The sequence below is a fragment of the Sinohyriopsis cumingii genome, chromosome 5 (genome assembly GCF_028554795.1).
Source record: "Sinohyriopsis cumingii isolate HCF-2022 chromosome 5, ASM2855479v2, whole genome shotgun sequence".
NCBI classification, from domain to species: Eukaryota; Metazoa; Mollusca; class Bivalvia; order Unionida; family Unionidae; genus Sinohyriopsis; species Sinohyriopsis cumingii.
The window spans coordinates 150,643,252-150,658,642 of record NC_142965.1 but is presented as its reverse complement, the minus strand read 5'-3'; the positions used below and the strand labels follow the sequence as shown (position 1 = coordinate 150,658,642).

At 41.5% G+C, this 15,391-nt stretch overlaps 1 protein-coding gene across 2 annotated transcripts in view; it reads right to left on the bottom strand.

Annotated features, from left to right (window-relative positions):
• The window catches only part of LOC149800456 (uncharacterized), a 62,716-nt gene extending 49,340 nt beyond the window's left edge, over positions 1-13,376 (bottom strand). For both annotated transcript variants that reach the window (XM_089960079.1, XM_089960080.1), the window contains exons 1-2: positions 13,111-13,376; positions 11,894-11,976 (exon numbers count right to left, since the gene is read on the bottom strand). In XM_089960079.1, the coding sequence (XP_089816205.1) occupies positions 11,894-11,976; positions 13,111-13,237 (210 nt within the window). In that variant the 5' untranslated portion in view covers positions 13,238-13,376. The remainder of the gene's footprint in view (positions 1-11,893; positions 11,977-13,110) is intronic.
• Between the last annotated feature and the right edge of the window lie 2,015 nt (positions 13,377-15,391).

Genomic DNA, 15,391 nt, shown 5'->3' with positions numbered 1-15,391 from the left:
ACATGGGGAAAAATAGTGGGTCTGTTGAGCGTCAAGGGGGAAATGAACATGGGAAATGGAACAGGGTCGGGACCCTATTTTAAAATGGTCCCAACCTGATGGGTCTATGGAAATGGAACCAGGGAGAGGGATATAACACACACACACACACACACACACACACACACACACACACACAAAGTAAAAATGGGGTAGGCAATTGAAAGAGATCTCTTTTCAAGAAAAGGGCCTTTGGGTTTTATGTTAATATTAAGATATATTAACATAAAGGGCAGCGCATTGGTCTTCTTCTTGTCCTTAGGATGCACCTGACTGTAGGACCGTAAATCAGGACTCTTTTGAGGCATCCTTGACGCTACACATAGACTCTTCGCATCCACAGACTCGTGTCTGTCCTGTGGACAACTGTCCGCTTGGATCGGACATACATTGGTATGTCCGTCCTGAACATCATCGAAGATACAAGGGTTGAAGATTCAACGTCGGTCCACATCTTGAGGCGCCGAGAACAGGTGAATCAATGCAGTGAACTGCGCTTATTTATAGGTAGAGGAAGGATTGAAACGGATTGAGTTCATTGACCAATCCAAACACGCGTTGCAAAATTCAGTCAGCCCGCATCCAATCCGAAGAGAGCAGTCTGTGACGTCACGTGCTCTATATAGAATTGCTAGCGCCTGTGTGCAGTCAATCTATGCGACAGTTATTCAACATGACGGAAACTCAGAAAGCGATCAATTCGGGTGCACCGAAGGTGGAGACTACCCAAAGGAACCCGGACTTACTTTCAGAAGAGGTGAATTGGGATTTTGTGGATTTGCTTACCTCGCAAGAATTTGTTCCGGAACCTTCGTCACCTTCTTCATTACCGCACGTGGAGAATTTTAGACAGAGACAGAAAGAAGAATTGGAGAAATTTATACAACAGCAAAAGCAAGCGGAACAAGCTTTTCTCCTACAGCAAGAAGAAGAGGTAAGAAAAAAAACCACAAGAAGAAGAAGTAGCAGCAAAGAAACAAGGGTGTGAAAATCAAACGGTCACGGTACTGTTAGACATTTTAGCGGAGTTAAGAAGTCTGAAACAAATGTATCAGACTTCTTTATCACGACCGAAGAGAATACGACCTTCCCGAGCTAAACACTCCAACCCTGTGACTAAGCCTACCGTACCACCCTTAGTGATTTCGACCAAATCATCATCATCAACAGTACGCAGTCCAGAAGTAGGCCTTGGCCGTGGCAAAGGCTTAAGGCAGCTAAAGTTGATTGCTTAAACTCACATCTACACCAAGAAAAAGGCCCTTTACAGGGCCACCCACGTCTCTCGAAAAGAGATAGACTTTCAATTGCCAATAACTCAAAAAAAAAAAAATTTACCCCTATAGTACGTGTGTATGAGTGTGTGAGTGTACGTTCTTATTTTAAAATCAAAACCCAAAGACACTTACCTTTTATAGACTTTCTATTCTGGTACAAATTTTACAATTCAATTCACAATTCACAACAAATCATTTTAAAAAGTTCATAAACTTCTTCTGTCTCATTTTTCACTCTCTCTATTTTTTCAATTTCTTCACAGTCACAGTCTTTTCCTCTTCTTCCTCTTCACTTTCTTCCCTTCTTTTCTTCTCCTGTTTCTTTTTCTTTACCTGTCTACTTTCTTTCTCCTCCTCTTCTTCTTCCTCTCCATAATCCCTTTCTTCTGGCTCCACTTGTTTCTTTTTTAGGCAATCTGGAGACCAGTGTCCCTGGCGGGCCCCTCCTCTTACCAGACACCACCCCGGAAAAAGAAAAGAAGCCCCCAGAAAAAGAAGCAGAGAAAAAGTCCCCAGAAAAAGAAAAGTCCACAAAAACTAGTCGCAAGAGAGGCACTTCGGCCAGGACGCAACCGTACACTCGCAAACCACGACCTGCAACGGCGGTGACCGCGTCTCCGATAGCCTCAGGTTCATTCACTTCTCCGTTGATGTCACCAAGAACTGAAGAGTACTTGGAGACGTTGATCACACAAAGAGTTTCTCCGTTGATGACCCCAAGAACTTCTCCAGTGGCAGGACCCTCCAATTTAGTGGCAGCGGCTGCTGCTCACAAAGTACCTGCTCCCAAAATCAAAGTCCAAGAAAGATTGGGCATGTTACAAAGTTTACTGGATTTGTCCAAGCAAGAACTGGCTCGATTTAGTCCGTTACGTACCCCTGCACGACGTGTCATGCCTGTCCTGAAGTTAATACGACGTAAAGACAATCAGTCGCGACGCGTTCCAGTATAAAAAAGCTCTGTGACCAAGTAGAGGTATCAGTGTTTTGGTGCTCCTGAAGATGACACCCTCCAGAAAACATCCCTCTTCTAAACAACCCCAAGGAAAGAAAAGGAAAGGACTACCTCCTCGTTTAGTCAAACATGGGGACATGTTATCTGTCCTGTCCAAAGCTTCTCCACCCCTACGAAAAAAACTCATTCAAACAGCCTCCAAAGAGGTCGTCGATACCGTGTGCGAATGTTGTTTTCACGTCTTGAAAGGCACGATCCCTTTGTCCAAACACCAGAAACAATGCTTAGGCAAACATCGTCATTTTCTTCGCCAAATGGTTCAAAAGAAAATCCCCCTTCGCCAAAAGAAGAAGATGTTGGTCCAACGTGGAGGAATTTCACCCCTCTTGTTAGGCCCATTACTGAAAGGAGTCTTGGGAACCATGTTGGGAGGACTGATGGGAGCAAGATAAAAAGGCCCTCTGGAGTCCCAAGATCTCAGAATCGACCCCTGACATCCCATGTAAGGACGAAAACTAGCTTTAGTGCCTTACAAGAACAACGCACCCCGCATTTTCCTCCCAATCCCCGTTTGAGCGAGATGTCCCAGTTACAACACGAATTGCAGTCCTTGATGGATCGCCAAGATTTGTCCGAAACAGAAAAATCGCAAAAGTACGGTCAACTCTTGCAACGACTGCAAATCTTTCACCAAAAATCTTTAGACGAAACAGCTCTTCCCACTCTGAAAGATTTTAAAACCTTGATGAAACGTCCAGCACCATAACCAGTACCACTACCTCCATTAACAGTGACCAAGAGAGAAAAAGGAGAAGAAGAGGAAGGATTTCAAACTCCACCAGAAAAAGTACGCAAGTTAACAACACCACCTACGTCCAGAATTGGATGGATTAAAAAGATGATGACCACCCCTTATTCATCAGAAGAGAAAAAGAAGGTGAAGACAGAAGTGAAACAAGACATCCTCCTCCTCCTCCTCGACACCTATTGCCGGCCGAACAAACAAAGCATTACAATCCAAGAAAGTACTCCAAGAGAAAAACAGTAGCATCTTCCAAGAGTGGGTGCCTTATTAACACAAAAACCAACAAATGGAAAAATTCTTAGCCAGCATTTACTACGATCCCTCCCATCCTGCAGGTTACGCAGGAGTTCAAAAATTGTATCGTGCTGCAAAAACTCGACTGAAAAGTCTCCGTTTACCTCAAGTGCAACGATGGTTACAAGAACAAGCTACCTACACTTTACACAAACCCATTCGACGCAAGTTTTCCAGAAGTCGCACCCGAGTGGAAGGCATCGATCATCAATGGCAAAGCCGATTCAGCCGATGTCTCTCATTTGGCCAGCTACAATCGCGGCTACAAATATTTGTTTTGTGTCATCGACGTCTTTTCCAAATTTGCCTGGGTTGTACCCTTGACTTCCAAATCCAGCAGCGAGTTAGTGCGAGCCCTGCAACGAGTGTTGAAACAAAGCGGTCGTCACCCTCTTCGATGGCAAACGGACAAAGGCACCGAATTTCTGAGCCAAGCTTTCCAAAAAGAATTAAAGAAACGTGACATTCATTTTTAACCACCGATAATCCTGAAACCAAAGCCAGCATCGTTAAACGTTTTCAACGCACTTTGAAAGAACGCATGTGGAAATATTTTACGCATCACCACACTCTGAAGTACAACGACATCTTACGGCACCTGGTGCAAGCGTACAACCAATCTTACCATCGAAGCATCGGACGTGCCCCGCAAGAAGTGACTCCCGACAACGAAGTGTTGGTGTTTGAGCGCCTGTTTGGTACGTCCCCGACGAGGGCTGTCCCCAAGAAAAGTGGAGTGTTGAGCGTAGGAGATTGGGTGCGCATTGGCAAAACCAAATGCACTTTCGACAAAGGTTACTTACCTAACTGGACCACCGAATTGTTTCGTGTCACTGGACGAGTGCATGGCCGTCATCCTACCGCCTATAAATTGGAAGACATGAACGGAGAAGTGCTCAAAGGAACGTTTTACTTACCCGAGTTACAACGTGTGACCAAAAAAGAAGACGACGTGTACGACATCGAAAGCATTCTCTAACGCAGAACCCGTAAAGTGGGCAAACGACGTGTCAAAGAAGCCAAAGGACGTTGGAAAGGATATCCACCCAGTTTTGATTCTTGGATCGACGCTTCGCAAGTCATCGACTATAAAAAGAAGTGACCATCATGTCCTTTCACACAGACGCAGCTACGTCGATCACTCCTTCACCTAGTTCTTCTCTGCAAGATTTACAAAAACAACCTTTGTGGGTGTGGTGTGGAGAATGTATGCCTAAAACGCAAATCGTCTTTTTCTGCCAAATCTTCGTGGTGTATTGTGTCATCGGGGCAGCCCTCGCCAATTTAAGTTTGCAAAAAGGAGACAAACAATTGTGGACCATTTTATTGAGCAGCTGCATCGGTTACCTGCTTCCCAATCACTCCCTGAAACTCTCCTCGAGCGGGAACAACGGGAACCTTGTGTCCAGTGCCAGTGTCAGTCACCACTCCAATAACAACAACAACAACCCTATTGTGGGCGGAGACACTCCTCTGACGTCCAGTAACCCCTCGGACAGCCACAGAACTCTGGAATTATGAGTTACCAAAACCAATTTTACTTAACCTTACCCAGTGACAGTTCCATGGAGGTGTTTCCCAACAACACGTCGTGCTGTTACACGGCCAAATTACCTCAGCCTATGCAAGGAGACCACGAAGCCCAATGGGAAGTGGTTTTAGTGGAAATTATTCACCCGACCCAAGTCTTCAATGTCCTTCCCAATCAAAATTTTTTTTGACGTGGAAGTTCATGACGAACAATTGCAACAGTACTTGGATACCCATGTCAAGTATGACAAGAAAACCCCTGTCACAAAAATCAAAAGTGGACCACCTATCACTTGTTCATTCCCCCAGGCTATTATTTTAGTGGTCAACATTTGGTCAGCACCATAGCCTCCAGGTTCAATGTCGTGTTTCTGAAAGCTTTGGAGAGTGTCAGAAAAAGTGTCACCCTGGAGTACCATAAAGTAGCTCGTCGCTTTCTGATGAAATTTCCTGAGGGGCACAAAATGTTGTCTTTCTTATTTTGTCATGAATTGTTTGACATGTTGGGCGGAGACATGGACATGAGGATGGTCATGATCAGGAAAAACGAATTGCCAGTCATTTCCGACAACGATTCTTTTGCCAAGTTCTTTCGTGCCCCAGTAGAATTGAACCAAGGACTGAATTTGATCTTTGTGTACTCCGATGTGGTGGAGTATAACGTGGTGGGACACATCTCCGTACCGTTACTGCGTGTCATTCCTTTCAAAGTGGATTCTGCCACGCTCGCTGACGAGGAAGGTGGAAACACTTATCACGTCCCCCGCGAATTTGTACATCCTCATTATTTGCCCGTCAGCAAATCTTATTTGGACATGGTCAACATTGCTATAAAAGGAGATCTGGGACAAAATATTCCATTCACCAAAGGAAAAGTCACGGTGAAACTCCATTTTCGAAAACGGTTTTCTCACGACTCGTAAGTCATGTATCCAGTGTATCGAGGGGTTGCACGACAGCGAGGACACGGTTTAGGAGATATGTTAAAATCGGCCTTTCGTTCGGTGGCTCCGGTGTTGAAACCGATGGTGACACGCGGATTGCACGCCTTGAAAGATGCGGCACTGACGCAAGGCAAAGAATTTCTCCAAAATGTCATCATCGACAAACAAAACCCTAAAGAAGCTTTCTTGAGGGCAGGCAAAAATGTCTTGCTGCAAACGGGCAAAGACCTTTTGGGCCGACGAGAAACACCTATAAATGCCCTGCACGCTACCGAGTCAGACATTCAGCAAGGACAAGGCAGAAAGAGACGAAGAAGAAAACACCCTCTCACCAGACTTTACACTTCTAAAGCTAGAAAGGCAAAGAAAAGAAGAACCGTCCGAGACTTAGACGTTTTCGATTATTGAGACACAGAAAAAATGATGCACCGAGAGTCTTGCGCCTGTTCCAAGTCGGAACTGGATCTGTTTGCCATGCCCCCCACCATGATGACGCTGCAAGAATCCCAATGGGTGGAATTTCATCCCGTCTCCTCTTTGACGGATTCCGCTCCCATCGAGTTTGAAATCAAAGGACAGCCCGAAGATTACATCGATCTGAATAGCAGTTACCTGTACTTGAAAGTCAAAGTGATCAAAACGGACAACACCAATCCAGGAGGCGATGCTAGAGCAGCTCCCGTCAACAATTCCATGCATTCCTTGTTCAGCGAAGTGGACTTGTACTTGAATAACAAACTGGTCAGCAGCAACATGGATACTTACCCATATCGTGCCTACTTGGAAAATCTCTTGACGTACAGAAAAGAAGCCAAGAATACTCATGTGGATGCTTCCGTGGTATGGAAACCTGACACGGCAGGTGTAGCCACGTTTAGCGACACAGTCCTGACAGAAGATGACAATCCTCACAATGTCGGGTTGAACGACCGTCGTAAGAAAATTCTGCAAGGGCGAAGTTTAGAACTCATGGATCGTTTGCATTTGGACATGTGGTTACAAGAAAAGTATTTGCTCAACGGGGTGGATATCCGTCTGAGACTGAATCGTAGCAGTGCTGCTTTCCATTTGATGGCCCATGCCAATGAATACAAAACTATCATTCAAGAAGCCCGACTTTACGTGCGTCGTGTGGAAGTGTTACCCAAAGTGGGAAACGACGTCAGTCAGACGTTGAGCAGAACGACCGCCAAGTATCCGATACGACGCGTAGAAGTGAAAACGTTCACCTTTCCCGCTGGACAGCGATCTATGATCGAAGATCATCTGTTCCAAGGACAGTTACCCAAGCGTTTGATTGTTGGCATAGTCAGGAATTCAGCCTTCAACGGAATGTACAACGAAAACCCTTTTGAGTTTCAACATTTTGGCGTGTCCAAGATTGAAGTCAGTCGTGATGGCAAGACCTTGTGTACCCGACCCTTTGAACCTAACTTTGGTGCCAAGAACAATTACTTGAGATCGTACTTGTCCCTCTCGAAGCCACGGACAGTTAGGAACCAACACCAGTCACGGTATTTCGTACGACGATTATGCAGGAGGCTATGCTTTGTGGGGTTTTGATTTCACTCCAGACCAAGGCAGCGACGAGGGACATTTCCACCCTTAAAATCGGGTCAGATTCGTGTGGAAATTCAGTTTGCAAACCGAGGTCCTCCTGTATGCAGAATTCGACAATACCATAGAAATCAACAGTTTGAGAGAAGTCATTCTAGACTATTAGAAGCTATGGAAGACTGTTATCCCTCTTTACCTAGTGGAGAAACTTTGAAGATGGAATGTGAGGAGACCGGGGAAGAAGAATCTCAAAACAAAGACGAACAAGTTATCATGATGAAGTCGAGATGGCCAGAACAAGAAGCCCATTTAGTCTCCTGTTTTGTTACATTCCTGGCAGATACAATGAAAGAATTGATCAAGGAAGAGTGCTATGGATGTCACAACCATCATCCCAGTCAAATTCAACACGACAAATGTCTGATGTTGAGTCAAGAAGAAAAATTGGACGAATATCTGGGCAAAGCTTGGGATCACATCGAGATAGATTTCGTGTTGAATGAGTGGTATAAAGGCTTGGATAAACATTCTTCTCCTCCATTAACGTCTCTGGAGTACCGTCGCATCGAATCTCTCTTTGACCAGAGTAAGAAGTCGGATCTAAACGCCTTTTACTTCTCAGACATTTTCAAGTAAAAAGTCAGGATCGAATTGATCACTTATCATTACCTGTGAAGAAGAAAAAAACCACACAAATCAATGGATACCTGGGAACTTTATTATCTTTTGAACCACAGTTCGTACACGGCTTCTTGGAATCCTGTCGTCTGTGCTAAAGATGAACTCCCTCATCGCAAACCTCAAGACCATCAAGCTTATGTGATCAACACGGACGACAGTCATCTCCCAGGAACCCACTGGGTAGCCGTCTACTTTCCTCAAGAAGGATGTGTGGAATATTTCGATTCCTATAGATTGCCTCCTCTGGAAGAAGATATCATTGACTTTATGAGAAGAAATGCTCAGAACACCCAATTCAATAATGTGAAATTACAAGGCACAGATTCCTTGGTGTGTGGACAATATTGTGTGTATTTTCTGCATCATCGCAGCCTGGGCTATTCCTTAGAACATTTAGTGACTCATTTTGATCCTTGTTCTTCTTCTAGAAACGATGTGAAAGTAGATCGATGGTTTTGTGACCATTATGCTTATCTTTTGTCTCAAGCTAGGAAACGTAGTGTCCATCAATGGCCTAATGACTTCCAACAGTGGAAATCACAATTTCATTCACAACGTTGTCAGCCCTGTCCAAAATAATGTGTGAATTGAAAAAAAAATGTTTGTTATTTGAAACAAATGTTTGATGTTATATTGTTGGATTAGTGTTAAAAATGTTAGAGTTGTTTGTTAGTGTTAAGTGATTTTTAATAAAAAATGTTGTGTTTTGAAAAGAATGCCTTTGTCTTTTGTTTGGCTATAGAAATCTTGATTCATGCTCTTTGACTTCTTACTATCCCTCTCATGACACTCATTGAACGGTCCGACTCGAAAACCGTGTGGGGATGTTTTACTTCACGTCCGCACTTTGACTTTAAAGCCGGGGTAGCCTCCAGTCTAACCATCCATTGTCGACTCATCCTCCTACGAAGATGTGCTCCAAACTAGCTAAGCTAAACGAAGCCTACGTGAATTTGCATAGGGTCAGACACAGTCTGATACTGAAGCCAGAAGAGATAGAGAATGTGAGAATCTTAAAAGTCACTGAAGACCTGATAGAAGAGCTCTTCAGAGAAGAAGTGAACAGGGAGAAAGAAGAATGGACAGAGAAGTACAGACTTCAGAAACAGCAGAGAGAGCAGCAACAGCAACAACAACAACAGCAGCAGCAACCTGAACCTGACAGAGGCTTTGTCGACTGTCGTATCGACACCAAAGAGTTCTTCTCTTTCCGAAGAAGCAGACCTATCGTCAGAAAGTCTATCGTCAGAGGACGTCGCATTCTTAGAAACTAAAAGATCGCCCTAGCTTCAACTTCACGCAGCCAAAAAAAAGCAGCCTTTTCAGGGCTACCCCAATCTCTAGAAAAGAAATAACAATCGATTTGCCAATGTGTGTATGTAGAGTAGTGTGAATATAAACACTCACTCTTTTCTGGTGTGATTGTATATGTTTATGTGTGTGGGTGATTGTAAGCGCTCACGTAGGTTTGTATGGATAGTAGATTATTGGGTTTTGTAAGAGCTTAAGTTGGTTTGTGTGGATAGTAGATTTGGGTTTAATATTAATGCTTTGCGTGTGTGCATAGTATTTTATTTTTTTCATGAAATTTATTTAGAATAATGATGGGTAGTATGAAAAAGTCACTGAGTGTTTCTTTTAAGTCTGCGCGTTGTTTGGTCATGATCTAGGTAATATAAATTTTGTTTTAGGGGATGTTTTCCTTCACGTCCGCGCTTTTAGTATAAATTGAAAATCGTTCGGTAGTCTAGCTACCCTTGTTGATTGATCAAGAGAATGAACACCAGACAAGCAAAACTGCTTGAACTTCATGTACACCTGGAATATGCCAGGCGTATAGTGAATGAGCTGGCTGCAGAGGCCATAGTAGAAGAGGGAAGGATGAAAGAGGAGGAGAGAAGAAACAAAGAAGAGGAGGAGAGAAGAAACAAAGGCGAGGTAGAAAAGGAGAGAGGAAATTTCAGAATCCCAGAGACAGAAGATTGGGATTCTGAAGCCACTTATCCCGCCTCTGCTCTCCCCCCCAAAAGAGTGAAAAGAGACTGGGGAAGAAGATGTGTGTGTGGTGCCAGGCCTGGAAGGTGCCATCATTAACCAGGTGTCATGGAGTTCAAAAAACAAAAAGCCCTTTTCAGGGCTACCCAATACTCTAGAAAAGAAGTAGTAATCTATTTGCCAATGTGTGTATGTAGAGTAGTGTGAATATAAACACCGACTCTTTTTTCGTGTGTGTGTGTGTGTGTGTGTGTGTGTGTGTGTGTGTGTTTGTGTGTTTGTAAGCGCTCACGTACGTTTGTGTGGATAGTAGATTATTGGGTTTAATTATAATGCTTTGCGTGTGTGGATAGTAGATTTGGGGTTTGTTAATTGCTGCTTCACTTATGTGGATAGTATATTATATGAAATGAGAAAAGTAGGGGATGTTTTCCTTCACGTCCGCGCGTTTCAAGTGATGATCTAGGTAATATAAATTTTATGTCTTGGGGATGTTTTCCTTCACGTCCGCGCTTTAACTATAAGAACCCACAACGTTTGATGTTCGAACCATTCCACGGAATAACGAGAAAGAAGATGGTAGTTGTAACAGAGTTATTCAACAACTTGAGACACAGTTATTTTTGGATAGTACATGGAGTATATGTGGTGGAAAGAGTAGAAAAGGGATGGAAATATCCAGTTACAAGGGATTTTGTGACCAGACAAGTGAGGAGTGTGAAACTGGCTATGGATCTCCTTGACGGCATGTTAGAAGAAGAAGTGAAGAAAATAAGAGGATTCATTGACCCTCCCTATGTAAGAGTAGGTATCTTGAAGGAAGCTCTGGATAATACAATCTTAGTAAGATGCTTCCTACAAGATATCTTAGTATAGAGTGAGTGGTCCTATGTGAAATGGGGTGTTGACCAACTTATAAAAGCCGAGGAACTTATGAAACGAGTGCTGACCCAAGATGTAGAGAACATAAAGGAAAGGTGGACTAAAGAAAGAAAGGAAGAACAGAATAAGAAGAAGAAATTAGAATTCGACCAACTGAATAACAATTGGATGAAGATACAGGCCAAGTTTAGAGCCATGGGTCACCCGGACTGGATACCGGAAACAGAAAAGAAGAAGAAGAAAGGAATGATGGAAAAAATAAGGGGATGGATAAAGAAGTTAAGGAGTTAGTTAAAGAAGAAGAAGAAACACAAAGGCCCTTTGCAGGGCCACTCCAATCTCTCGAAAAGATATCTACTTTCAATTGCCTACCCCATTTTTATTTTGTGTGTGTGTGTGTGTGTGTGTGTGTGTGTGTTATATCCCTCTCCCCTGTTCCATTTCCATAGACCCATCAGGTCAGGACCATATTAAAATAGGGTCCCGACCCTGTTCCATTTCCCATGTTCATTTCCCCCTTGACGCTCAACAGACCCACGATTTTTCCCCATGTTAAATTCCCCTTGACGCTATACAGTCCCACGAGTTATTCCCATGTTAAATGTCCCTTGACGCTATATCGTCCAACGAGTTTTTCCCATGTTAAATTTACATAGACGCTATATCGTCCCAGGGGTGTTTTTAATGCTAATTCCCCTTGACGCTGAACCGTCCCCATTCACTACTTACCGCATTTGTAATGAATGGGTATTCAGTAAGAGAGTCATTCAAAAAGCGTGATGGAAAGTTTAAACATGCAAGTGTGCACTAGTATTCAAGTGCTGGCCATATGCGTATGCATCTGGCCGAAGGGTTCTCAATCGATTGAGCCTATGTAATACCCAAAGAATAAAGCAGAATGGATATTACTAATATCTGATCGTCAATGCCTTACCATGTAACTGAATTGGTTGGATGTTCTCCATGGTCCAGAGTCTACGTCAGTTGTGGATTCGGCGTCACCATAAGATGAAAAATCTGAGGAAAAATATTAAGCGAACCAGAACAGTTGATGCTTTGTAACAAATGAATGCTGGAAAAATGGTAGCAGTACTTTGTTACTAAATGGAGCTGCTTTGTGTCATGTTATTGAGACAATTAGACACATTTATCTATTCGGGTTTATAAAAGTCATACATCTAAATTATCTGGTGCAAACAAAAATACAAATCAACTATTGAGAAAACTGATATATATTGAACTTCATTCCCAACACACACAGAGACAAACACACACGTCAACCCCGGGCAAAAATAATTTATGAGAGAAAATCTACATCAGGATGTTACTATCGCATACCTAGTGATCTAACGTGTTTTGCAAAGATTACGTGACGACAGGTTGAAAATGTTGAAATTGTAGCCTAATATTTGCTAAGTGATTTTGTCGATCTCATATATATTTAACCTCTCATGTTGGCTGAAAAAGCTTCAGTAATTGCACAGTTCCGGCCCTCCACTTTGTAAGAATATTTTTAAAACGATAGGGATTATAATTTTCGCAACAAATGGCAGGGGCAAGGTAAGGGAGAATATTCCGAGCAGCTTACGGCTAAACATATGAATATCATATCCCTGGAAAACACCTGTTTGTCTAGCTTCTGTAATATAGTTATTGAACTTCAGGAAAATAAACATAACTTGTAAAACTAATTTTAGTCGTTTGGATTTTGAATGTGACACACAACACATTATGGACTTTATAATGCCGGGGAGATCGCAGCTTAAGGTCTTTCCCAAGGACACAGTGAGACACCTGACTTTGGATACATGAGCTTTTATCATATCATGTATATATATCTTGATAAAACAAATAAGAAGAGTGAAACTAATATCGAACCCATTCTCCTGAGTTTGCAGTTTGTTTTTTCCTTCGTACTTAAAACCGTTGCAATAAGTTATTAGGAGAGTATCCTACTGCTATCCCAAATATTTGACTTTAAACCGTGCTGTAAATTAAAGAATTTGCAGCCCTGTTAAAAGTCACAAGATCAATACAGAGCTTAACAATGACATTTAAATGCTTTAGACCAAAGTTTTTTCCATCTGTGCTCAACAAATTTCAAGTGTACTCCGAGAATATAACATTTGACAGACACTGCTTTATACATACCTGTACTTGTAGTACGGGGACCTGTTTCACTTTCACCTGTCAACAGCCTTCCGACTGCAGTTATACCTCTCCCGATGGCAGTTACACCATGGTCAAACACTTCGCCAATCTTACTAAAAAGTCCCATTTTTATATCAACATAAATACTTCTCTACGTTTCTATACGAGTGCTCGTTTCCAGTAAAGACAAAGTATCGAGTCCTTTGATTGTTGTTCAACTGTTTGTACAATTGCTCCTTCGCAACGTCAGTCAATACTGTACTATTAAAAACGCATGACAGTAAATGAACCAGGAATTTCCAAGATAAATTTCTTCCTCTTTCGGTTTCTTTTCTTTTTTTTTAAAGTGCACAGTAGTAAATGGTTCATATCTCAGTATATTTGTACAATATTGTATGCATGACTTTCTTGACAAAACATGAAGTATATACGTGCACAATCTATAGATCTCACACACGTATAAAGAAAGAAAACATGTCTCCTGTTAATTCAAATTCAATAAGAGAGACAAACAGTCATACTTACTTTTGTATTTCTATAAGGTATATACAACTTATCAATTTTTTATGAAAGTTTTATACACTTTTATATAGTACCTTGGTATTAAGGCCATTAGGATACAAAGTATCAAACTTATATCTAACAACTTTCCTTTATCAGTTTATTCATGTCTCCATTGGCATGAAAGAAAAATCGAATAGAGAGTGATTATTTGTATTAAAATGTATATAGACATTAGAGAACTCAGGATCTCTATTATTATTTTTTAAGAAAGCGATGATTATTCATTCTCTAAGAAACTTGAAGTGTTTGTCCAACATATTGTTATATGTTTCAGTTCACTGATTCAGTTTACATTTAAAGACTCAAATCTTTTCAATCCTGTCACAACACACACACACACACACACACACACACACACACACATATAATTGCTATTATTAGGCATACCAATGACGTAATTGTTATTTTAAAACATTTTGTGCCTGAAGAAGCATACAGTAAATGCAAAACTAGTTGCACAGAATTATCGGCCTTTGGTTTTTTTCTATCGCAAGTCAAACTCAGTAGAAACTTTGGCTATAAATCAAGATAGGATATGGATGGCTCACAACATGCCTCTTTTTAGGTGGAAAGATTTGAATTTAAAAAGATCATCCACGAATGTTATTTCGTCTTAATACGATAATGTTCAAGCAGTGAATACATATTTCAAGGAATAAAAGTGCAATGCACATATACTTTAGTATTAAATATCGATAACAATTTGGATGTGTAAAGGATTTAATAAGAATTGTCTTGAAAAAAAAAAAAGCAAAACGTTTCCTCCAACGGGACATACGTGTTTACTTGGTTTTGAGTTCACGACATTGATTTTTCCCTTGGTTAAAGTAACGACAACTTATTTTTTGTCAAGGTGAATTTTTTAAAAAATTTTCACAAAATTCAACTTTATTTACATTTTCGGGTTATTGCGATATAGGTCCAGTGCGAATGTATATAAGATTGTTTGTATCAAAATTATTCATTTTTATTATAACACCCGTCAAGTGGAATCATTTCTAGTTGTCTTGTTTGAATTTGAGACGATTTTTTAGTTTAAGTTGTTCATTAGAATTACAAAGTACTTACTGACCTTTGGGGCCCCGCGTGGCCGAGTGGTTTAAAGCGCTCTCCGTCACGGATCACTGCCATCTCACCTCTATCTGTGTGGGTTCGAGTCTCGGGCTCGGCCAATGTGGATACGTGAGAAAGCTTGCCGGTAGCTTCTCGTGGGTCGGTGGTTCTTTCCGGCGTTTTCCCTGGTTCTTCCTCCACCATTAATACTGACCGCCATGTATAGCCTATCTTGTGCTCAAAAAATGGCGTTAACCCCCATAACAACAACAACAACTTACTTACTTTTTGGACTCTAACATTATTTTGGCATTATTATGATCCATTCAGTGACACTCTGGATGATATCATTATGATAAAGACTGTTAGTTCATCAGCTCATTCAAGGATAATGACATAACAGCACATCGAACAATGGATTTCATTCGGAACACTTCGCGTTCGAATTTTTATAGAGCTTTTAGATCTTTTGGGATTTATTTCACGATGCTGTCATTTCGTTTTAAATTTCCACTTTGTACTGTAAGGGAATTAATAGAGTCGTAACAGAAAATTTAGGGCTCATCTGGGATTTGAATTGTTTGATAATATTTCAGAGAAATCAAAACTTTTCTTTTGAAACTTAAAGAGACTTTTTCGGAATTTATGTTGTCAATTATTGAGA